The 23,565-nt window shown below is 40.2% G+C and overlaps 2 protein-coding genes across 3 annotated transcripts in view; both read left to right on the forward strand.

The window, feature by feature from the left end:
• The window catches only part of LOC140923188 (uncharacterized), a 77,552-nt gene extending 73,628 nt beyond the window's left edge, over positions 1 to 3,924 (forward strand). Inside the window, exon 2 of the mRNA XM_073373266.1 lies at positions 274 to 3,924. Coding sequence (XP_073229367.1) covers positions 372 to 3,821 — 3,450 coding nt within the window. The 5' untranslated portion in view covers positions 274 to 371 and the 3' untranslated portion in view covers positions 3,822 to 3,924. The remainder of the gene's footprint in view (positions 1 to 273) is intronic.
• Positions 3,925 to 8,153: 4,229 nt separating this feature from the next.
• On the forward strand, positions 8,154 to 20,515 carry LOC140923189 (exportin-T-like). Of its 2 annotated transcripts, XR_012164136.1 has the most exons (11): positions 8,154 to 8,415; positions 8,551 to 8,633; positions 11,519 to 11,575; positions 11,993 to 12,062; positions 12,425 to 12,514; positions 13,372 to 13,500; positions 15,092 to 15,175; positions 16,340 to 16,417; positions 16,879 to 17,006; positions 18,381 to 18,464; positions 20,098 to 20,515. XR_012164136.1 is itself a non-coding variant. In XM_073373267.1 (8 exons), the coding sequence occupies exons 1-8, from the start codon at positions 8,356 to 8,358 to the stop codon at positions 15,385 to 15,387; spliced, it is 699 nt and encodes a 232-aa protein (XP_073229368.1). In that variant the 5' UTR covers positions 8,154 to 8,355; the 3' UTR covers positions 15,388 to 15,637. The 2 variants fall into 2 exon arrangements, 1 of the variants encoding a protein (XP_073229368.1); XM_073373267.1 differs by lacking the exons at positions 16,340 to 16,417; positions 16,879 to 17,006; positions 18,381 to 18,464; positions 20,098 to 20,515 and adding an exon at positions 15,262 to 15,637.
• Positions 20,516 to 23,565: the final 3,050 nt, after the last annotated feature.

The raw sequence follows: 23,565 nt of genomic DNA on the forward strand, positions 1-23,565 counted from the left end.
AGATAGATTAAATTTATATACACCATGTTTAAACAATGGTAAATCTGTTTCTTTTTTTTTCTTTTTAATTTCGATCAATATCACCAAAAGGAATGTTAATATTTTACTTTTTTAGAGAAGACCCCACTAAATCAAGTCATATTATAAAACGATGAAAAACACGTAGAAGGACCCCTTTTTGATGCAAATCAAATGCGACTGTGATGGACAAAAACGAATAGAAAAGGAGCTAATAAATAAGTTTTTACGCCAGCTTTTAATTTTACTTTTCAGACCCTCTTCGTTATCGTACATAAAGAGAAATGGTATCAGCAGAAAAAAGAAACCACAATATGTGGCTGAGCTGAAATAGCAAAGCCAGCAAAAAATATATGACAACCACAGCAATTAATGGTAATATTGGCTACCCCTTTGTTAACTTTAAAGATTTCCAGCACGCCCTAGGCATCGCCTGTTACAGTATGGGAGATTTCCGGAAAGCCATAGAGTACCATGAACGACAGCTCAAAATTTCGAAAGAAGTGGGAGACAGGGCAGGACAAGGAATAGCGTGCGGTAATCTTGGCATCGCCTATCGCAGTCTTGGAGATTTCCAGAAAGCCATAGAGTACCATGAACGACACCTAGAAATTTCGAAAGAAGTGGGAGACAGGGCAAAAGAAGGAATAGCGTACGGTAATCTTGGCATCGCCTATCGCAGTCTTGGAGATTTTCAGAAAGCCATAGAGTACCATGAACGACAGCTCAAAATTTCGAAAGAAGTGGGAGACAGGGCAGGAGAAGGAACAGCGTACGGTAATCTTGGCATCGCCTATCGCAGTCTTGGAGATTTTCAGAAAGCCATAGAGTACCATGAACGAGACCTCAAAATTTCGAAAGAAGTGGGAGACAGGGCACGAGAAGGAAGAGCGTACAATAATCTTGGCAACGCCTATGACAGTCTTGGAGATTTTCAGAAAGCCATAGAGTGCCATGAACGACACCTCAAAATTTGGAAAGAAGTGGGAGACAGGGCAAAAGAAGGAAAAGCGTACGGCAATCTTGGCAACGCCTATGACAGTCTTGGAGATTTCCAGAAAGCCATAGAGTACCATGAACGACACCTCAAAATTTGGAAAGAAGTGGGAGACAGGGCAGGAGAAGGAAAAACGTACAGTAATCTTGGTATCGCCTATCACAGGCTTGGAGATTTCCAGAAAGCCATAGAGTACCATGAACGACACCTCAAAATTTGGAAAGAAGTGGGAGACAGGGTAGGAGAAGGAAGAGCGTGCGATAATCTTGGCAACGCCTATTACAGTCTTGGAGATTTCCAGAAAGCCAAAGAGTACCATGAACGACACCTCAAAATTTCGAAAGAAGTGGGAGACAGGGCACGAGAAGGAATAGCGTACGGTAACCTTGGCAACGCCTATTACAGTCTTGGAGATTTCCAGAAAGCCATAGAGTACCATGAACGACACCTTAAAATTTGGAAAGAAGTGGGTGACAGGGCAAAAGAAGGAATAGCGTACGGTAATCTTGGCAACGCCTATGACAGTCTTGGAGATTTCCAGAAAGCCGAAGAGTACCATGAGCGACACCTCGAAATTTCGAAAGAATTGGGAGACAGGAAACGAGAAGGAGAATCGTCCTGTAATCTTGGCAACGCCTATCACAGTCTTGGAGATTTTCAGAAAGCTATAGAGTACCATGAACGACACCTCAAAATTTCGAAAGAAGTGGGAGACAGGGCAGGAGAAGGAAAAGCGTACGGTAATCTTGGCGTCGCCTATTACAGTCTTGGAGATTTCCAGAAAGCCATAGAGTACCATGAACGACACCTCAACATTTCGAAAGAAGTGGGAGACAGGGCAGGAGAAGGAAAAGCGTACTGTGGTCTTGGCATCGCCTATGACAATCTTGGAGATTTCCAGAAAGCCATAGAATACCATAAACGAGACCTCAAAATTTCGAAAAAAGTGGGAGACAGGGCAGGAGAAGGAGGAGCGTACGGTAATCTTGGCAATGCCTATGGCAGTCTTAAAGATTTCCAGAAAGCCATAGAGTACCATGAACGAGACCTCAAAATTTCGAACGAAGTGGGAGACAGGGCAGGAGAAGGAAGAGCGTACGGTAATCTTGGCAACGCCTATCACAGGCTTGGAGATTTCCAGAAAGCCATAGAGTACCATGAACGACACCTCAAAATTTCGAAAGAAGTGGGAGACAGAGCAGGAGAAGGAAGAGCGTACGGTAGTCTTGGCAACGCATATCGCCGTCTTGGAGATTTCCAGAAAGCCATAGAATACCATGAACGACACCTCAAAATTTGGAAAGAAGTGGGAGACAGAGCAGGCGAAGGAAAAGCGTACGGTGATCTTGGCAACGCCTATCGCAGTCTTGGAGATTTCCAGAAAGCCGTTCAGTGTTATAACAACAGCGTTACAGCCTTCGACCACATTAGGAGAAATCTCATATGTAAAGACGAATGGAAGATTACCCTTAAAAGTACGTATGATCATATTAATTTGAGGCTGTGGGAGCTGCATTTTAAGGAAGGTAAAGTCATTGATGCACTTTTAACTGCTGATCAAGGACGTGCACGAGCTTTAAATGATCTTCTGGAGTTCAAGTATGGCCTTAAAGGGTTACGCCCAGAAATAGGAACACTTTCTGAAAGACCAAGTGACTTTGCTAGTTACTTACCACCAAATACAGCTTTCATGGGTATCAGCGAGGGAGGAGTAGTTCTCTGGGTGAACGAGAAGGGAAATGAAATCAAAACTAGAAGAACTGAGATTGATAGGTCCGTCACAACCTATTTTCAGTCTCTATTGGAGGCTACACATAAAGAAATAGGTGTAAGAGCTGACGTTAATTGTGAAGATCGCTCATTAAGTAACCCGAGCGATAAAAAGTTAGCAGAAAAAAGATCAAGTAAGCCAAAGTCTCATCCTTCATATTTTGAGACAAAGTCATTGCAAACATTTTACAACGTTGTCATAGACCCTATAAGAGACTTACTCCAGGGCGATGAGGTTGTGATTGTTCCACAAGGACCTCTGTGTTTAGCGCCTTATGCTGCTTTCATGGACTTAAAATCAAAGTACCTCTGCGAAACGTTTAGAATTCGTCTGCTTCCCTCACTTTCTAGTCTGCGATTAATCCAAAATTGTCCAGCAGATTGGCACAGCAAGACTGGCGCTCTTCTTGTCGGCGATCCGTGGGTACAGGAGGTGGTTTATGAAGGAAAGCCGCTTGATCAGTTAATTTGGGCCAAGAGGGAAGTGCAGATGATTGGGGAAATACTTCAAATTGTACCTCTCGTTGGAATACAGGCAACAAAAGATGAAGTTTTAAGACGTATCTCCTCGGTTGCTTTGGTGCACATTGCTGCTCACGGTAAAATGGAAACAGGAGAAATTGCCTTGGCCCCTAACACAACGCGTTCATCCGTAAATCCAGCTAGGGAGGACTATCTCTTAACTATGAAAGATGTTTTAGATGCGCAGATTAAGGCAAGACTTGTTGTACTTAGTTGTTGTCATAGTGCTCGGGGAGAAGTCAAATCTGAGGGTGTGGTCGGCATCGCACGGGCTTTTTTGGGAGCCGGTGCTCGTGCTGTTCTGGTGTCCCTGTGGGCGATCGACGACGAAGCTACTATGGAGTTCATGAAAGTTTTCTACCAGCAACTAGTTCATGGACGAAGTGCCAGTGAGGCCCTGAATAAGGCCATGAAATCCATGAGAGAATCTGACCGCTTTAGCGCAGTGAAGTACTGGGCGCCGTTTGTTCTCATTGGTGATGACGTAACGCTCGAGTTTGAAGGCATCGATTAAAAAGCAAGGTATTTTGGGATATATTTAAACCTGGGATCATAATCCCTGCGTTTGCAATCGTCATTTTAACTAGCAATTTTTTTGTCGTTTTATCGGACAACGAACTCAATCAGTGCCAGGTGTAGCTTCAATCTGCCAATCACAGGTCACGTTGACAGTAAGAAAGGAGACTTTGTTTGGCAGTTAAACACTACAAATTAAATTTATTTCAAGTCTCATGATTTCTTTACATTTCAAAGTATCCCTGGTCCTGTTTGAGTTCGTTCCATTGTAACTTACAGTACAACCTGACATATGCAACCACCCAAAATTCCAAGATGAAATTTCTGGTCGCTTAGGAAAGTGTCCAGCGGTACTTACCAACAAAAGAAAACCGGAAATTCCGGTTAGAAAACCAAGTGGTTCGAGCCATTCCGTTTGGAGAGTCCCCAGGTATGTTGCTCTTTGAGTGAAAACATTGTTTTGGCATTTTTGGTGAGTAGGTGATATATGTCCAGGAGTAATCTTGTTAGCAAAAATTTGCTAGCAAATTGTTTTCGCAATTTTAGCAAAAAAAAAAAAATTCTGTAATCATAAGAAAATTTTGTGAGACACCCACTAGCAAATATCGCAAGAGTAGCATGAATGACCAATTTAAGAAAATTCTAGACTTAGAGAGAGAAAAGCCCAAGAACTGCCCCGAGAAGTCCGCAAATTTCGCAGAAATCGCAAAAGTAACAAGGATTTTTCTTGCTTTGTAAAGAGACTGAGTAACAAATATGGCAAACTAGCAGGAGTAACAAATTTAACAAAATTCTAGACTTAGATGCCATTTCATCGTCCTTTAATTTGCTTTGTGTCCGCTAAGTAATAATTGTAGAAAAGCCAACAGTGTTCCTTAACAAACAAAACTAATTGCTCGTTCTCTTTTCAATTATAGACATTTTACTTCAATGATGACTTTTAAAAGGATAATTAGTTCCTGAATAATGGTTATTTAACTTTAGTCTATCTGTATATCGTAATTTTACAACCGGACGAGATCTATTCATACGCCTTTTGTACAGGTGCACCTAGTTTTAATTGCAATTTAGCTGTCTATTTGAGAACAAATATTTCATTAAGTTGTTAGTCACATAGAGCAACAGGTGAATTTGAATATGAAAGGTTTTGCTGTCTAGCTTGCATTTTTTTTAAATAGATCGGTTTTTGTTTAAGGTGAAAACTTGCGCTTCTTTCTGTTGAAACAGCCGCTCGCTGAACTTGCATTTTCATTCATAAATAATTTATTGTAACACTTTTTACGTAAACGATGTCCTGCTGACCTGGCTAGTTCTTGTTTTCAGTACTTCAGACTTTCTAAAATAGCAACAGTAATAAAAAAAGACTTCAGGTTAAAAATAGAGTTTGCATTTAGTTTTCAAAGTTCCTTTTGTCTTCATTGGTTGTAGAAATCATATTTAATATAAGTAAGCTAGTTTTTACTGTTTTTCGATTATTTTTGCTGTGTCCTTCCTGAGTTAATTATTGCCATTTGATCCGCTGAAGAATAAACGCTGTTGGAACCAAAGTTTAGTCCTGTTTAATCTACTGCTGTGTTTGCTGTACCAGTTAGTGGTTTGATCATATCCCAGTCCTACAGAGAAATGACGTCTCTTCCCCGCAAGCGTCGGAGTTATCATTAGTTAAATTCGATCGTTTCAGAGTGGAAAAACCTCCCGTCACAGCAATAGATAATAAGTTACATGTGATGACTTTTCCTTTTTCTTTTTCGTCAAGCCAATGCGAATTTAAAGTTGACCTAAACACAAATCTGTGGACCCTATAATTGACGATCCTTGCGTTGAACATCTTGAACTTTTCATGATCATGATATACCCCAAACACTAGCCTGCGTGGCAGGTGTTAAAGGGGTGGAGAGGGTGGAGTGTAAAAAAGAGAAGATGGGATCCCCTCTCCTTTTTTTCCTCCCTCCTTCTTTTCTTTCTCCCCCCCCCCCCCCCCCACCCCACCCTTTTAACCCCTGCTACGCAGGCTACCCAAATACTGATAATAAGGTCTGTTAATCTTAAGCCGTTCGACATTTCCCTTCCACAGAATGACGTAAAAAAAAAATGACAGAAAAGTCTCACAACAATCAGCCATTTCTTTGAAGTACGATTAAGTAACCGTTAAGAGAAAATTTTCAGGAAAGTTCTTTTCATTTGTGAGTGATTTATACTTGGGACTTCGTAAGACATTAAAATGGATTAAGTCCTATCCTTGATGGCGAGGATCGAGACCGCGGCATACCTTTCGCGGGGGATGGTTTTGGATTCATTTACACACCTCATACAACCCAGCCCAACATCTTAGCCATGAGTTTAATATCATGAGCCATGTTTTTTTTTATCAAGCAAAAATGGCCGACGCCCTTCATTTTGACGCGCGTGGTTTTTATGCACGCCCAATAGGGCAGTAGTGTAGAAGCTGTTCGTAAGGTCTCTCCTAATTGGTCGGAGGAAACAATGACATGTCATTCTTTCTATTGTTTTAGTATTGTTTGCGGTCAGGGAAACGCACCATTGGCCCAATAGGGAGCTTAAGCAAAGGCGTTTTTGAACGGCGCATGTCAACCGGAAGTGAGGACTTTTCCATTTTAATGTGCCGTCATGTGACGCTACCACATTTGTGCTGTGACTGTATTTTCTCTTAATGAACTTGCTCATGAATGCAGAAAGTCCACTTGTGATTGGTGTGCGTCGCTCAAAAACGCCTTTGCTCAGAACAGTGTCCTTTGTGAACCAACACAAACAGAACTTCCGGTTTAAATTTCCAACAACTTCCGGTAGTCAATGGATCAGCATTTCCAAAAGTTCCCAAACAAACACGACAACCTCGTGAGGTAAATCCAAACTTTTCGAAAATTTTTTCTAAGTAGTTTTTTTTTTCCATTCAGCCCCGTTCCTAGAACTTACAGGGAGTTAAGGTGGGAGGGGGGGGGAGAGTCAAAAAATCATTCCAAGGGAGAAGTTGACGGGTGGCGGCGATCAATGTACCTCTCGGTCACGCTTTCGTTAAATAAAAAAAAAGTAAACACCTGTCAGGCTAATAGTTTTACATGATTTGCTCCTTTAGCAGACGAGGCTCCTAGGCTTCAAATCTAACACTAGCATAATTTTTGTCAATTCACTATTACTAGCATGCGCTGGATTTTCATATTTTTTACCGAACAAAAGCACTGCTAGCATATTTTCACTTTTGGCTAGTTTTGCAGCCCACAAGTGTCCCGAAATCAGCGCTACAGCCAAATTTAAGTTACAAAATAATTTTTTTGTTTGCTTATAATTGTCACTGGGACCTGGATCTTACAGGAAGTGACCAAGGACTTTTTCCTCAGGATTCAACGCATCCGCATAAAAAAGCTCGGTTATACGATAACGAAAACGTCCGCGTGCTGGTTCTGGATATTGATTGAGGTTTTTTAAATAAAAGCTGCCAGACAATGAATTATGCTGTCTTTGAGTTTCTAGACGAAATAAGGCCCGGGGAGTACTCCTTGGAATTCTTGGTGGGGGTATGCGCACCCAGCTCCAAATCCTAACCCTATTTTAGGCCCAAAAAATGTCATTTTTCACACCGGTTTCATACCTGGCCTCTAAAATCCATACCTGTTTTCAAACCTAGCCTGAGAAATTATCAAGATCAATATATAAGGTTTATATATAGAGAGAGAAAACCGTTTACAGTAGTACAGCTCATAAAACGGTCATAAATCGGCCCATGAGCCACACAGGAGAGATATAACACACATTTTATGTAAGGTAAGCTATTTTTTATTGAAATCCTTTCATTTTCGTAGGTTACAGAAATGATAGGTTTTTCCCCCATACAATCCTATATTTCGAATGTTACGCAACAATACCGATGCTCGCCGATACTCGTATCTCGATCTTCGGCTACCTGTGATGTAAGTGCTACAGTTTGAGAGCACAATCTATCAAAGCCTAACCTGCGATCAGGCGGTTTTTTTTTTTTTTTTTTTCAAGTGCGGACGAGGCGAGAGGCGTGAGAGACATAAAGGGATAATAGGAAGAGGGCATGATTTCAGGCTAATCAAAGCCAAGAGAGAATATCTTGTAAAAGCCTACTCCTGATATGATAAAATTTTAAGAAGACACAAGAATATAACAAAATACTTAAAAAACAAAAGAACTGTAAACAGTTTTATAATTTTCTCAGTCTTCTCCAGCATGCGCCCATGTAGCCTGGGTACGAGAGAAGGGGCATCTTCGGTACTCATACCTTGGCTCCTACCAGATGAAGGTCAAAATGATGCAACGTGGTCCTGCATGTGGAAAGTTGGAATTCGTGTTTCGATACGAATAGTAGTGAAAATGTAAATTCTCAGTTGTTTTTTCGCCTATTTGAAACCCTATGGGAATTTTATTAAATTATTAATGCTCTTGACCTCGTAAACACTGCCTTTTTTTACTCCGGTGAGGAGAAAGTCGCGTTTCTTTTAGCTCCATGTGCAATGTGAAGTCGACGACGACCATTTTTTGGATGCGTTTTCATGGTCGATAATTTGCTACAAGGGCTTCAGGCGGCCGCAAATGCGACATCACAGGCAGGGGTGAGTGTCTTGCTAACTATTTTTCTTTTGAACGGTTCGGTTGGCGTTCAAACATCATATAGCAATGCAATCGTACATAGATTATACATTGTCATTAACATTATTCTTATTAATTTTTTGGGCCAATAATGATAGGCCCTGCAATATTTTGAACAGCTAAAGAATTCGCCAGACGGCTGGAAGCTATGTGGTGATGCCCTAATTCGAAATCTTTACAGGTAATTGAAATTTGATATCAAAGTTAATTGTTTTACTGTGGTATTAAGTCGTTAACGTTTTGGTTCTCATTGAGCATTATTTCAGAACTTGATTAAAAAGAGGAATTGTTTGATATAATTTATATTGATTTGATGTTATCATTCATAATTCATATGCATCTATATAGTACATTATCTTTCATGTAAAATATTTTCTCTATTTCTGATTGACCAAATTTGGATAGCCTGGAACCAGCTCTGCAGTGGGGGGAAAGGGCAAAAAACAGTGTCAAAAAGGAAAAAGCAGTGGCCTGGAGGGGGGAGGCGGAGGGTTGGGGGCATGCAGCAGAGCCTAGAGACATCCCTTTGATGCTGCCATTCTGCAGCATTCTGTGATACCATTCTGGTGTCAAATGTCTTCATGTTGACAGATTCGTGGTGCTGTGGACAGTATCGCACTCTCTCAATATCATGCTCATACAATTCGGGAAAAGATTTTAAAAGATGAACAAGGGTGGATTGGCGGCATCAACGCATTTCTTCAGGCTCTACCCTTTCTCCTCCCCAGACTACCTCTTGGCCTGCTTTGCTTTGCTATAGCGAAGACCCCACGATACAGCCTGTAACCAACAATTTTTTTGGTACCATGGCACTTCGTTATAGCGGGGTTCCATCAAAATCCTGCAAACAAGCTAGGGCTTGCGGGAAATGAACAATTAAGACAAGCAGGATTTCAATTTGACTTGCTGAATGCTCCCAATCTTCTTGCGGCCTCGACACCTAAAAACAACAGCAAACAGACTGCTTATCTTGCCAGCTACACAGGCTAATGTAACTAGACATGCAGGGCTCGAAATTAAAAAAATCCTTAGGTCGCCATTTGTCGAACAACTGGAGAAATATAGTTGCCAGATGTAAATTTTTAGTCGCCAGTTTTTATAATGTAAATGACGCAGCTCAGGGCTTGTGATATTTCACGCGGTTGCGAAGCCGTGAAATTCAGGTAAATCCGCGAAATTCACAAAAGCACGCAAAATACCCCAAAATTTGGTAGAAATCTTATGAGATACGTGTCTGTACAACATATTTGAAATTTACCTCAGCAAATTTATCTTGAAACTTTGTCACTGAAACATGCAAACAACGTCCCGAAACTACCAGGCGTAGATTATGTTGCGAAAAACTGGGCACTAGCCATGACGTTAAAGGCTTTGCCATTGGTTCATTTCTGGAGCATATTGTTGTTGAAAGAGCAAATGATGACCTCTGTTTGAAAAACGTAAAAAATGCTGGTCTGATCAGCCGATCGGTTTCTACGGAATTTTCCCTGAAAATAACCACAAAATTGTCCGTTTTTTACCAATTGTTTTTTGGCGAAGTTTGCCCCGAAAATTCCCAGGAAATTGGCCAATTTTTCTGGGAGTTTGTCCCTAAAAATCCCGTAAAATTTGACTTATTTTTCACGACCCATAAGAAGCCCGTATAGTATGGTGCGATCCATCAGATTTGAAAATATCATTGCTAGAAGTCGGTATAAATTTGGAGATAAACTGGCTTTGTTTATGCGATTTGGCACATTTTTTACGATGAAAGCAAAGTAAGATAATATGAAATGTTTGTTTTAACTTTACTCTTTTAATTTAAATCTAAAGCATAGAGAAATCTGGTTTTGGTTACTAAACCAAAAACTTTTAGTTGCCAAGGAGAAAAATTAATGTTAGTTGCATTGGCGACCTTATCACTTGCAATTTCGAGCCCTGATGTGTCATAAAGTTTTTATAGTGGGGTTTCACTGTACCTGCAAAAAGGCAAGACATCAGCATCCCACAAACAAGCCAGGGCTGGAGTGAAAAAAAGAATTAGGGCAAGTGGGATTTCTATTTGACTTGCTGAATGCTCCCAATCTTCTTGTGGCTCCAGCATCAAAAACAACAGCAATCACCTGCTTGTCTTGCCAGCTACAAAGGCTAATCAGCTATGTAGCTAGACATGTCATAACGTGTGTTGCAGTTATTGAAAAAGTTAAGTATTTGAAAAAACTTGTGTGTTTTCGCCTATGTATATAAATACCCAGTTGATACAGTTGAGACTCTGGACAGTTTTTCTTTCAGCTTATATCAGTTTTTTCACATACCTGTTATTATGCTTCAAAACACCACTTGAATTTTATGCTTTTGCCTGAATTACAGCATTGTCAGAGCAACTGTATCAAACAGTTTTTTTTAGTATCCCGGTATTTATTCATTACAGAAATGCACCCATTGATAATTGACGATCATGAAAAATGACATAGTGAGAGTGTCAATCAAGAAATTCCCTGTGTATATCCTTTTCCTGATTTTTGTTCTTGCTAGGAATACCACAAAATAATTTAAGAATAAAACTTCATGCAACTAACAATACTTAAGTCTATCTGTCTAAATTTAATCCAAATTAGCACATGTAATTTAAACCCTTTAAAATTGATTACAACACTTAAAATAATGGTAACGTACCGGTTTGTATTGTTTCTGCATTGTTTCTGGAAAGTGTGGGAATTGTCAATCTCTATAAAGTTCATAAGAGACCGCTTTATGGGTACCCCAGTTTTCACATTGGACATTTATCAATGGATGCCAAACTGTAATGTTGTAGCTGAGTAAGCTCCCATAAGCTGCCAATGATATAACCCTTTCACCTCTAGTGGCTGCAGACGAGAACCATTCTTGTAAGTGATCAGCTTCAGTTTAAAAATGGACACATTTCTCTCATCTCAAGGGTGCCACTCACATGAGCATCTATTCTAGTACATGTACGTAGCTCCAGTATCACATCAACTATCTTGTGTATGGGTGTGATATAAGAACATTTCATCTGCCTTCGCATTATTGGTCTTCTAATTGGTTTCTTTTTTGTTGTTGTTTTAGTGATGAAAGTGTCAAGTTCTTTTGCTTTCAAGTATTAGAGCATCACATAAAAACAAGGTAAAATTAAACATTGATAATTTCTAATTATAATGATTAATAATAAATTTTACATAATTATTATAATGTGCATCCATTTTAAAATTAATCTTCCTTCCATGGAAAAATCAAAAAGGTTATATTTTTTTGGTTGATCCGCCATTTTAAATTTTTGTCCACCAAATTATTCTGAATAACTCTTATTAAAAGATGTTATCAGAAAATTTAATTTTTAAACATTTTACTCACTTGGCATGGTGTGATATTATGTAGGCTGTTATAATGAAAATAACTTACAAACATTTGATCACTAGCTGTATTCAGTTTACACATGTTTCAGTCTCCTGTACTGTACCAGACATCTTGGATGATCTTGTCTAAGTGTGTGATCCTGCCCAAAAATTGGCTATGTTTTTTTATTTTTTATTCTGTGCACAGACATGTGTCATCAAATCTTGTAGATCAACAAGCACTCAGAGAGATTCTTTTGACCTGGCTACGAAATCAGGTACACTAGGCTAATGAACATTTTCTCTTTTTTTGCCACTCACCCTAGATTGCAATGTCTGTCTTTAGGTGAAAAAGGATGTCTTGCTAATACCTTTGACATATTATTATGGTCTAGACTCTCTCTTTGTCTTTCATCAAACTGAAACAACTTGTTTTATGTCAAAAGGTAGAGCGAAATTGTCAAACTTTGTTTTTTATAGTTGTGCAAAGATACCTAAAAGTGGACAGAAGTGTATTGGTTTGCAAAGCCGTGAGAGTCTTACTAGCACCTTTGTTCTTTGAATTCTTATACCTACACTGTAGCGGTAATTGTAACATTTTCACTGCGATTTTTCATTGACCCTTGTTGTAACTTTTCAGTGTTGTACCGAGTCAGATAACAAGAATTTCTTGAAGAACAAGGCAGCGCAAGTCTTTAGCTTGATCTTTGTCTGTGATTATCCTGAGAAGGTTAGCTGATTTATTGTTATTATTTTCAAGTGTCCTGAGCGTGAATACTGATATATACCCTAAATTGTAACTTGTGCCCAGATTTCATTCAGTGTGAGAGAACTTCATTTAATTTCCTGCCTCTTTTATAAGCTTCCTTTAGACAGTGTTATGCCCTCATGGCTGGTAAACTTACGCCTTCCAACCATGAGCCCCCACACCAATGGTACCAGGCACCTGTACCAATGATTTACATGTATCAGAGAAAAATTAAAGGGAGGGAAGGGTTGGGGAAAGGCACAATCCAAAGGCCGAACAAAGCGAGTAATGGCCTTGAAAGCATTGTACTTAGCCTGCGAACGGCAGACGTTTCTCCTCGCTCATCGCCGCTAAGGGACGTTTCGCAAGGAGGAACGTCTGCAACTCAGTGACAGAAATTCCATACTGATGACGTAAAATCTGTCCAGAATCCGGTCAGAAGCGCTGATTGGACGACGGAGTAGTTTCATTGTTCTAGCTATTGTTTACGAATGACAGACAAAAGACGAAAGGCGGGCGGTAAAGGTCAAATGTAAACGCGATGAATCTCTAACAAAACAAATGGAAACATTGATTTACGTCATCAGTATGGAATTATTTTCTGTCACTGAGTTGCAGACGTTCCTTCTCGCAAAAAGTCCCTCAGCAGCAATGAGCGAGGAGAAACGTCTGCCATTCGCAGGCTACATTGTACCAAGCACATGGAGCTGATGTTAGCAAGGGTGACTGCGCTTGAGCCACCACACTGACCGCTGACCAACAACACACAATGGCACTCCTTGTTATTAACTGCGTTAAATTTTGTTTAACTTCATGTTACATTTCTCTTCTCTCTGTAGTGGCCGCTGTTTTTCTCAGACCTCCTCCAGTGCTTGCAATATGGAGCATTAGCTGTGGATATGTATCTTAGGATTTTGAAGGCAATTGATGAGGAAGTGGTTGATAGAGATGTGATAAGGAGTCAACAGGTTAGTTTTGTGAATTGTTTTAAAAACTGTAATGCTACAATTTCCATTGGTGAAAATATATCTCCAACAGAGAGGGGTACAATCAAACAGAAATTGATAACCTATTCAATTAGAACTATATACAGTGGAACCCTGCTCTACGGACACCCGCTTTATACGGACAGTTTCGTTTGTCCCGACAAAAAGCTTATATATTTTCTCTAAAATTAACCCACTTTATACGGACACCGTTTAATACGGACAACGGACCCTTTTCTGTGTCCTGAGTCACAAACTCTCTTATATTGTCAACCCCGCTTTATGGACACTGGTTATCTGCACACTGTCTATTTTCATTGTCACAATTATGTGATAACTGTAGACATTGTACCCTGTTCAAATAATGACAGATTTTTTACGGGTGAATTAATTTTTCTTACAGTACTAAAAAGATAACAGTAACAAAGTGGCGTGACAACTTGATTTTGAACAGTCTGTCTTTCTTCCGGTGTTTGACTCTTGTACTACGTATAGTCCTTTAATAAAGTTTTCTGCCTCATGTTACACACGTTTCACTTCCTTGGCTTTTTGTTGCAGTCATTGCTTTTAACCTTCTTCCTCTTTGACGTTGTTTGCTTGCTGCGAGCTGTACCAGGATCATCTTCCGCTCATATTGATGGGTTGTTGCTAATGTCTAGTAATTGTTCAAGTAAATCCACGTGTTTCCGAGGACCATCAAAAATGTAAACACATGGTATTTCCATACCAAGACCTCCACCCTGATTGACTGCCTTTCCACATACTTCTACCAATATTAATCCTTGGTTCGTAAAACTGTCTGCTTTGGTCTTTATATCGATAAAACATGTGTTCCTGACATTTTCTCTGAGAGCCCACTTAATACGGACACTATGGCATGTCCCCTTGGTGTCCATATACATTAACTGGGTTCCACTGTATTGTACTATGTCCTAACGTCTCATTTGCAGTGCACAGAGCGACTGAAGCTGAACCCATAATTATTTAGTAGGTGTCTATAAAGCAGGGTCTGACTGTGCCAAAATTTTTATATTTGCCCGATATACAAGCTTGTTAAAGTTGTGACAAAGTCCACCATGCCACACACATTAAGTTGTTGGTGCTAATATCTAACCAAGCTCTACAAAGGGCTACACTGTATATGTGTGAAATAGACCTCTTTAGCTGGTATGTTTTGTTTTTCCAATACAGGCCATATGGTAATACCCTAGAGAACTGTTTCTTTCAAATTTTGTCTTATTCATGTGCATATCTACTCATAATTTATGAAAAGACAAAGGATCAAGTGAACTCCCGTGGGACCTCTATTGGGAAAACAAAACATACAAGCTAAAGAGGTCTAAATGCTTTTTCTGAAAATCAAAATTCTTTTGAGTTAAGACATTGCTTCTACAATCTTGATTGTTGACATCTTGAAACTTGAGTCATCATTTCCTTTTTCAAGACTCAAAGATTGATTATTAAGACTGTCAACTTTTGATGAGTTTCAGTTGGTTGCACTTGTACAAGTTTGTAAAACCATTTACAGATGAATCAGTTTAGAAGCTAAATATAATTTTTCTTCTATGAACAGGAAGTAGAAAGAAACACAAAAATTAAAGATCACATCAGGGATACGTGCATCACAGAGCTTGTTGACTCTTGGTTTCAGATTCTGGTAGGTGGAAATCATGTATTTTCGCAAAAGAGTGAGGTTGATCTTGGTTTCATAGACTGTTATTTTGTATTGTGTTTTGTATGCAGAAAACATATGAAAATAGTGTGTCATCAATAACGTGCCTTTGCCTGGACATCATTGGAGCATATATTGAATGGATTGATATTGGCCTAATTGCAAACAATAGGTTTATCAGGAAACATTCATTGTAAAAAGGGCAGAGTAAAATGCAGATTGCGGACTTACGGTGGACTATTGTTTTTAGGGTTAGAAAACAATGGGACTTTTAAGTGAAAAATGATCCTCGCAGTTGTTAATGCAACTTATGCAATTGTGTAAGAGAAGCCTGAAAAAAATTCAGGACTTCAACGTGATTTGAATTAACCCATGACCTCGCGATATGGGTGCAATTCTCTAACCAACTAAGCTATGAAGCCAATGATGTTGGGAGCAGGTCAATTATGTGTTCATATGTTCCCATGAAAGAGAAAATGTGACAAATGTAAATAAATGAAATAAATCATACATGAGAACTGCGGAAATGAAATCAAGTAAAGTATGATCCTCGCAGTTGATGTATTTCATATACATTTGTTACATTTTATGTCTTTCACGGGAACATAGAGAAGCAGTATCCTTGAACCACAAGAGGTACATGAATTCATGTGTAAGACTAAGCTTACTAAGGTGTACCAGCCTGTGTATCAGACATGGTTTAACATTGGTTAGTAACGTCTGTGCAGCAGTGCTGATATCCTTGTCCTAGTCCCCAACGTACTCAAAAAATTACCAGAAGTGTGTATCAATTTTCCTTTCATCTTGATTAGCAAATCAACTATGGCTTTTTAAACTGGCCAATCATGGCATAAACTTAAATCCATGTACACAGGAGGAGGCCCAGAAGAAGGGTTTCAGCGCTGTTTCAAATGACATGAACAGAGTTTACAGACTTAAAGAACTTAGATTCCTTGCTGATAAATTGTTGGTCATCCTCCTTGTCGTGTATGTCAGTATTAAACAACTGCATTTTTCCCTTGGCAAAAAATGTTTCCTTACTTATTAGGTTAATAAGTTTTTACAGCACATATGATATAACCCTTATTAAGTGCCTGTCCTACTAGTGATCAATCTAACATCCATTCATTCATTTAACATTTATGGCAGGATTGAGTCAAAACGCTGGAAGAAAATGTTGCTGATTTTGGTAGAATATCAGAAATTCTACTCACCAAATAGGGAAAGGTAATGCACTCAGTCGTACATTACACATTTCAACTATTTTTAGGTTTTAACAGACTTGTTTAGAACGCTTTGACAAAAAACCTGTCAACAAACTGTTGTAGAGCGAGCCGACCCCACCCCCCACCCCCCCACCCCCCCCCCCCCCCGACCGAAACAATCCAGAAAGAGTTTTAAAAAAATGACGTAATTTTTTAGTTTGTCTAGTCATAAATCAGCATTGAATACGACAGTCGTCGTCCAGGAAGCGTGCTACATGTTTCGTCGGTCGCGCTTATCTGAAAAGCAATATTTTAAGTCCGTTTTTTTCGTGTTCAAGTTACTCTTCTGCACGGCCAATGAATGTTAAAGTGAAATCGTAGACTAGGACGATTTCCCGAATCGCTTTGCAAATGTGAGGGGGGCGGCATAACTTTTCGAAGAGAAGATTCTAACATTCTTATCTTTGGTGTTCCGCGTTTTAGAACATATCGAGGAACAGCTGTTGTTGAAGCGAAAGGCTGATGCCTGTATCAGCTAGTTTGCTATGACGGCTGTTATTTCCAGAGCAACGCCAACCATAAACCAGGGTCTGTCAAGTGCCATTCACGAGGTGAGTGATGAATGTAGGTAGTGTATTGTAAAAAATGTTAGGTAGCCTGTGTAGCTGGCGGGATTCCTGTGCCCGGGGTGGCGACGGAACCGCCACGCGAAGCGAGGGGTGAAGCGAGGGATTTTCGCGAGCGGCTTGCAGCGAGAGAAAATTTTAAATTGACTTGTACCCACTCTTCTCAGCACTCCCACGCTAATCCCACCAGCCACGCAGGCTAAACGTAAGGGAGATCCTTGCATTTAAACTTGCTATAGCCTGAGTGGCAGGCGTTCAAAAGGGAAGGGAAAGGGGATTTGGAGCGCGCAAGAAGCGGACTCGCGCCTAAATTCTCTTCCTCGTCCGTTTCGAACGCCAGCCACGCAGGCTAAACTAGCTGACTTGTGCATTTGTGAAAAGAAAGCTGGAAGAAACTCCGGCTTGCAGTTTGCCGGGATTCGAAGCCAGACTTCTGCGATACCGGTGCAGCGCTCTAACCAATTAAGCCAGCATACCAACTGGGTCATTATGTTGGAGAGTTTAAGCTTCACGTACACGGCAAACAGTTAGCGTCTGATTCAAGTTGAGAATTTCTCAAAATAGAAAATGAGCAGATAAAAACAGCTCAAAACAATTCTTATGGATAAAAAATTGCTTGAAACTACTAATTTAGGTGAAGAAATAGTGAACAGTAATCAACATGTATTAAAAGAGGAAACTTGGTCACGTGGTACAAATTCGTGTTTGCCGTTTGACGAAAACGTGATGCTGAACCTCTCTAATGGTTCGTAATATACCCAGGAAAGGCTAGTAGTGTATTTGCTGATTTCGGTCTCTGAGTGCGTCCTCTTTGGGACGCAACAGGACGGCAGAGAGAAGAGGACGGCAAAAAGTTTGTGTGTGACAAGCGCGACTGGGCTGCTACTTGCGAGTTTTGTCGTGATCTTCACCTAACATAACTGTGTTATGGTCTTTTACAAGAAAGATCTGTTTTCAGGTGAAGTTTGGCGGATAATGTTTTCAAACATAATCATTATTACGCTTATCACACAAGGTTTGCCGATCAGCTCATACTGACATGCTTCTGTTGGTCGTGTCGCTAGTGAGGCCTTTATTTAAGGAGTATGTGTTCCCAATTTTGACACAGTCAATCAAGGGATATCACTGGAAATTAAGCGTAAAACGAGTGACAATGTCGTTGACAAAGTAATTGCGGCTACTTCCTTTTTGTGGTAACCGACTTTACGTCAACCCTCTCACCCTCAACCTTCCCAGCAAAAAATGTTTAAAAAAGCTCGATACCTTGTAAACTGTCAGAGCTATTTTTGGTGGCCTTCGCAAAATAAATGTACCAGAGGATTTTGAATTTATTTGCCAACTGTTTTTTTCTTTCAATAGGTTCTCCTTACAGATACAATAATTATGCACTAACAAGTACAACATGAACAATTACAATACTTTCTTCAAAGAAGTTCAGATCAGGTTAGAAGCTAAATTGTTTTTTACTGGGCAGGGCGTAGCTATCTTAATGTCTGTCCCTGCCGACACGAAAAGCTATCCGGTATAGTATGAAAACCAATCCGATTTTCAAGATCAGCGCGGTGCACCTTCGCTCCCTTAAGCCTTTCTGCACTGCCAAATTTAGCCAAAGGCAAATTTCGACCAAATTTCCAAATTTCATTTTGTGAAATTTTGACAAACAAATAGCACCATGTGTAAGTACAGGCAGAGAGCTTTTATTTGAATGGTCACATCATAGGATTTGATCCGCAGACTCAAAAGTTAGGGTCACCTTAAAAAACTCCATCAAGCACTCTGACATTGAAAGGGTTAAGGTAAATTTCAACTGCCGTGTAATTTTTCCGTGTGTACGTACGTAAATTTTTCGCGCGTAAATAAAATAGAGACATTGTATGGAAGGTCACGCGTAAAAGTTAAGGTTGAACCTCGCTAACTTTTACGTTTCCGAGTGGCCTTTCATACATTGCCTTTATTTCATTTCCGCACATAAATTTTACGTGCTTTCGCACGGAAAAATTACGCGACAGTGGAAATCAACCCTTACAGAGATTGCGCCGAAATCACCGTAGGAGTAGGAGCTTCGTGACGCCGCAATAGATATTAGTCTGCTACACAGCCGTTTTTAGTGTCGTCACGCAACGCTCCTCCCGTGACAACACTGAACACGGCTGTGGCTGTATAGCAGACTAAACAGATATTGGGTATAGTGTTAAACCATCTACTTCGTGAATACTATTTAGAATTTGACTGATATAGCTGGATAGTTTTAATTAAAAGTGAAATTCTCATTATGACGGCAATGGTCTGGCCAGTCAGTTCTGACAAATGGAAAGCACCCTGCGTTGACTAGATCAACGCAACACTTAGTGTCCTACAATAATTTAATACCTCCCAACTCATGCGCGTTTTCCTTTTGGAAAGGAATGTGTCACGTGCTGCTTGCCATGTACAAACCTTCCTAGCCTCTAAAGAAACCTTACTCGCATTTGACCAGGTCGCGTGTTTTAAACCTACGAAAATCTATGTGCCGGTCGCGCGAAACAAAGAATTTTTCCACGGCACTCATGATTATTTTTGACATGTCAGGAATGACAAAGAGGTCGTAAGCCCCGTCTCGCAACAGTTTTAATTACTCTGACTCTGCGGGATGTAAAAGACACACCTCCCCTTCCCCTCCCCTTGATCTTGGGTGGGCAATCCGTAGGAAAAGATCTTAATTCAGGGATAAACCCTCGGATTCTCCTTCAGGGTGATGAAGCAGCTGCCTACAAACATACATTGGATATGAGTTTTTTAGGTTTACCTCGGTGTATGAAGCCTGCGAATGCAGATGTATTTCTGGTCGTCCCTTTTCTCCACCCGAAAGTAAGAAAAGCGACGACCGGAAGTACGTCTGCGTTGACAGGCTACATACACCCAAGATCACGAGATCACCAAGATTTCTTTGCCTCGCACCTTTTGTTGTTGTTTTTTTTTTCGGTTCTACTGTTTTGACGTCTTTGTTTTCTTTGTTTTACGTTACTCGTGAGTTTTACAGGTTCTTACACTGAGGTTGGCCAGTCTTTTTTACGAGTTATGTTTGTTTCATCTTCAGATTCAAAAAGGAATGGAGACGATCATTTAAAGAAATTTGCCACAGATGTTTTTCATAACAGAGGGTGCGTAGCACCGCACACACTGAACGTCTAAAAATAATTTATTTTCATGTTTTAAATTATTGCACATGGAACTGTATAAATATAATTATTTATAATGTAATGTCTGTTAGTACAGGATGTATTTTAATGTATATAGACAGGGGCCCATGGGCTTCTGGGATAGTACATTCTGTTGACAGCTTTTCCTTTGTATTTCTTTTCTTGATTAATGTGATACAAGGAAACTTTAACGTTTATACCATTGTTCGGAGTCTAAATTTAACTTCTTTTCTTAGTAAGTGAAAAGAAGGCTGAAGACTGTAAGAGTAACCACGTATTGAATAAAATACGTCAGGCATTTACAGGTTTAACAAGTGATGTGCAAATAATTGTTTTTCTTCAGCTCGGGTCATGCGAAGTAGTTGCGTTGAATGTGAGCTCGACGCTGTAGTGAAGCGTGGGCGCTTTTAGTTGCTTTATTTCATACTACTTTTCTGGTCCCAGGATTATTGATTTCCTTTTTATTGGGCTGCCTGTGGCAAACCCACAGGGCGACGCTCAATCAAGGAATGAGAAGCAACGTTCTGCCATGGTCTCCATCTTAAGTCGAAAAAAGAGAAAATGGCGGGCTGATCTCCCAGTAGGTATTTCGTATCCCTTTCCCCCTACAGTATATCCGATTTTTAAGGGAAGGGGATGGGCCATTTCATACAAAAGGTTTTCAAAGTGCTACGCTTACACCAAAAAGGAAACGAAACTTTTTGCCTAAAGTCGCCCTACCACTAGACAAATTTAACTTGTTAATGGGATTAGAAAACAACAGCAGTAAAAGCTTACCGCGAAAATGTAGCCTCTGCTCGCAGGGTAGTAAAAGCTAGTAGTACGTTATTTGTTTTAACTCAACTATGCAGATAGATCTTTAAAAGAGATCGCACTCTTATCACTGAAAGCAAACAAATTCAGTAAATTTAACCGCACAGAATTTTTGCAGCCCAATACACGCGTAGTATGCGCGTCTTGTAAAATCACTAAATGTGTCGGAAGGCTCTGACTACCCCGGGTTCTAGAGTTTGTTCCTCGCGTGCGGTGGGCGGGATGCTTCGGTGTCGGCCGCTGGTCGAGAGATCTTCTGCCGACCGAAGGCCGAAGCCACAAGCAGCAATACCTTGCGGGTCACTTTGAACCGGTAACCGGACATGAAAAGTCTCTGGCACTCAGGGTAGCCTCTGACTCCCTTTGGAAATTCTTTTCTCCAAGCAAACCCCTTCCTATGTTGAAATTTGTAGCTTCTGTTTTCATCGCTGCCGCTGCTTAATCGGGAAAATAAAAAACCTGCAAAGTATTCGAGAATCTTCACCCTGGACCGTGGTGCAGCTACTTCCATTGGTGACCAAAAAAGTAAAAACATCTCAGGGCCACCCAACGAGAGGATAGTTCAAAACTACTTAAACACATAGCATTGTTAAACGTATTTTAGTATTTAAACGGTAGATATAGGGATAAAATCCCCGAAAAATTTTCCATCTGTTCGGATTTCGTAGCTGACAGTCTAGTGATCTGAAAATTATACGGATCAAAACTTACCTTTTCGAAAATCTCAGCCAGAAAAAAGGCTCCCGAAAATTCTAGGTGACCTTTCTAGGGTAAAAACCGGTTAAAAATGGGCAATTGTACCATTTTGTAGATGTTCGGAAATCCTAGGAGAGGCAGGCAAGCAAGGAATTTTACGACAAATCACGGTTCCGAACAAATTCTAGATCTCAAATCGTCTTCCGAACAGATATTTTTTTTCGAAAATTGACGTTGGGTACCCCTGAACATCTTGCCCCTCCCTAGATATACGTTGTAGGGAGGTTGCCGTTGTTGCCAAATCAAAGATGAGTTGATGAGATCGCCAGTCGAACAAAACTGCATCCGAGAGGGGAGGGGTGGCCTCAAAGTCTTCCTTTCCTTGCTCTAAGGCACTGTAGCCACCCCTACACCAGATTCTTGCTCCCTTTTAACACTGAACGAGAAAAAAAAATATGGTCTATTTGGGCGACGGCCTCGTTTGATCACAGGAATTGCGGGACCCGCTGGACCAACCAAACATTGCCTTTTCAAAGCACGTTACGCCACGTGAAAAGGTTAAAACCCTTTCGCACCGTTGAAATATTTCCTTTTCTTCAGTTCTTTAAGATTTAAATGTCGATTGTGGTCAAACAGAAGTATGACTCGCTGATGTACGCAGAAAGGCGGGAATTTGACAACAGTGACTGCTATTGGGGTGTTGAACTTGATGACATCTGGGATTCAAAGAGGATTGAAACAAATGGTGTCAATCATGTGAAACTATTTTTGGTGTTATTAAAGTGTAATACTTTGATAAAAATTAATTATGACGGGTATGGAATATTGGGAAATTTGTGTTTGTTTCTGTTTCTCCTATTTTCCTTGTTGCTGTTGCCAAGCAAAACCCAGGGGTCGGGTATATGACAGCACATCTGCAACAAAAAAGTCCATTTTAGAGTCAACTATCGCCTCGCGGACACCCCGCTATAACGGACACCCCGATAATACGGACAACAGCTAAGTCCCAGGCAAAAATAAATTATAATATACAGACGTTTGACTGAAATAAACTCCCGCTATTACGGACTCTCGCTAATGAGGACACTAACTCGAGGTCCCTACAGTGTCCGCTATAAAGGGAGGTGACTGTACTTCCAAAAAACTCCCACACACACTCATACAGTGTGAGCAACGTCAGAGGGTCAATCACAAGGCATCTCAGTATTCAGCAGTTTTCGGAGAAAAACAGGAAGTATCAGACCAACTTCCTCTGCGGAAGGATCCATCAGTCTACGCAAGTCCAGGGGGGGCGACATAATGGTTTCGTTTTTATTTTTCGCTTTTCCATTTTTTTTTAAGTTTTTGATTTTCACTTCGCCATTTTGGAAAAATGGAAGAGTGACAAATAAAAACGAAATCACTATGTGGCCCCCCTGGGCTTCCGTAGTCTACATCACCTGTTTAAAGATTATTTTTATAGCGTTTTGTTATTTTGTTCAGAGATACTGTTGACAACTGTATATTAGATTTCACGCCTCGTATGCTGTATAAATTTTCATGGTTACCTGCATTTTGGGAGCTATTTCTGGAAGCACTTACGTCACTTTTGTTGACGTTACACGTAGCTTGATCAAAGTGAAACCATAGTTAGTAGAGGAGACTGGTAAGGAAACCCGGCGAACATCAAAGTTGAAATTAATAGTGCTGAAGGTTATGTTGGAAGCTCCCTGACCGTGCACAATCCTTTGGTTTTTGTTCACAGATTGTGACTGAATAATTCATGAAATGTTTCTATTGGTCAAAAACTTCAGCGTGATAGGAATGTTCTTGAACGTTGTGCATGGTCAGGTTTAAAATAGCTAACAAAAACCTAT

This window comes from Porites lutea, chromosome 13 (assembly GCF_958299795.1).
Source record: "Porites lutea chromosome 13, jaPorLute2.1, whole genome shotgun sequence".
Taxonomy (NCBI): Eukaryota; Metazoa; Cnidaria; class Anthozoa; order Scleractinia; family Poritidae; genus Porites; species Porites lutea.

Coding starts and splice junctions, on each gene's coding strand:
- LOC140923189 (XM_073373267.1), top strand. CDS start 8,356: ATGGTCGATAATTTGCTACAAGGGCTTCAGGCGGCCGCAAATGCGACA. Junction 12,515..13,371: donor TCTGTGATTATCCTGAGAAG/GTTAGCTGATTT, acceptor TTCTCTCTGTAG/TGGCCGCTGTTTTTCTCAGA. Junction 15,176..15,261: donor ACTCTTGGTTTCAGATTCTG/GTAGGTGGAAAT, acceptor TTTTGTATGCAG/AAAACATATGAAAATAGTGT.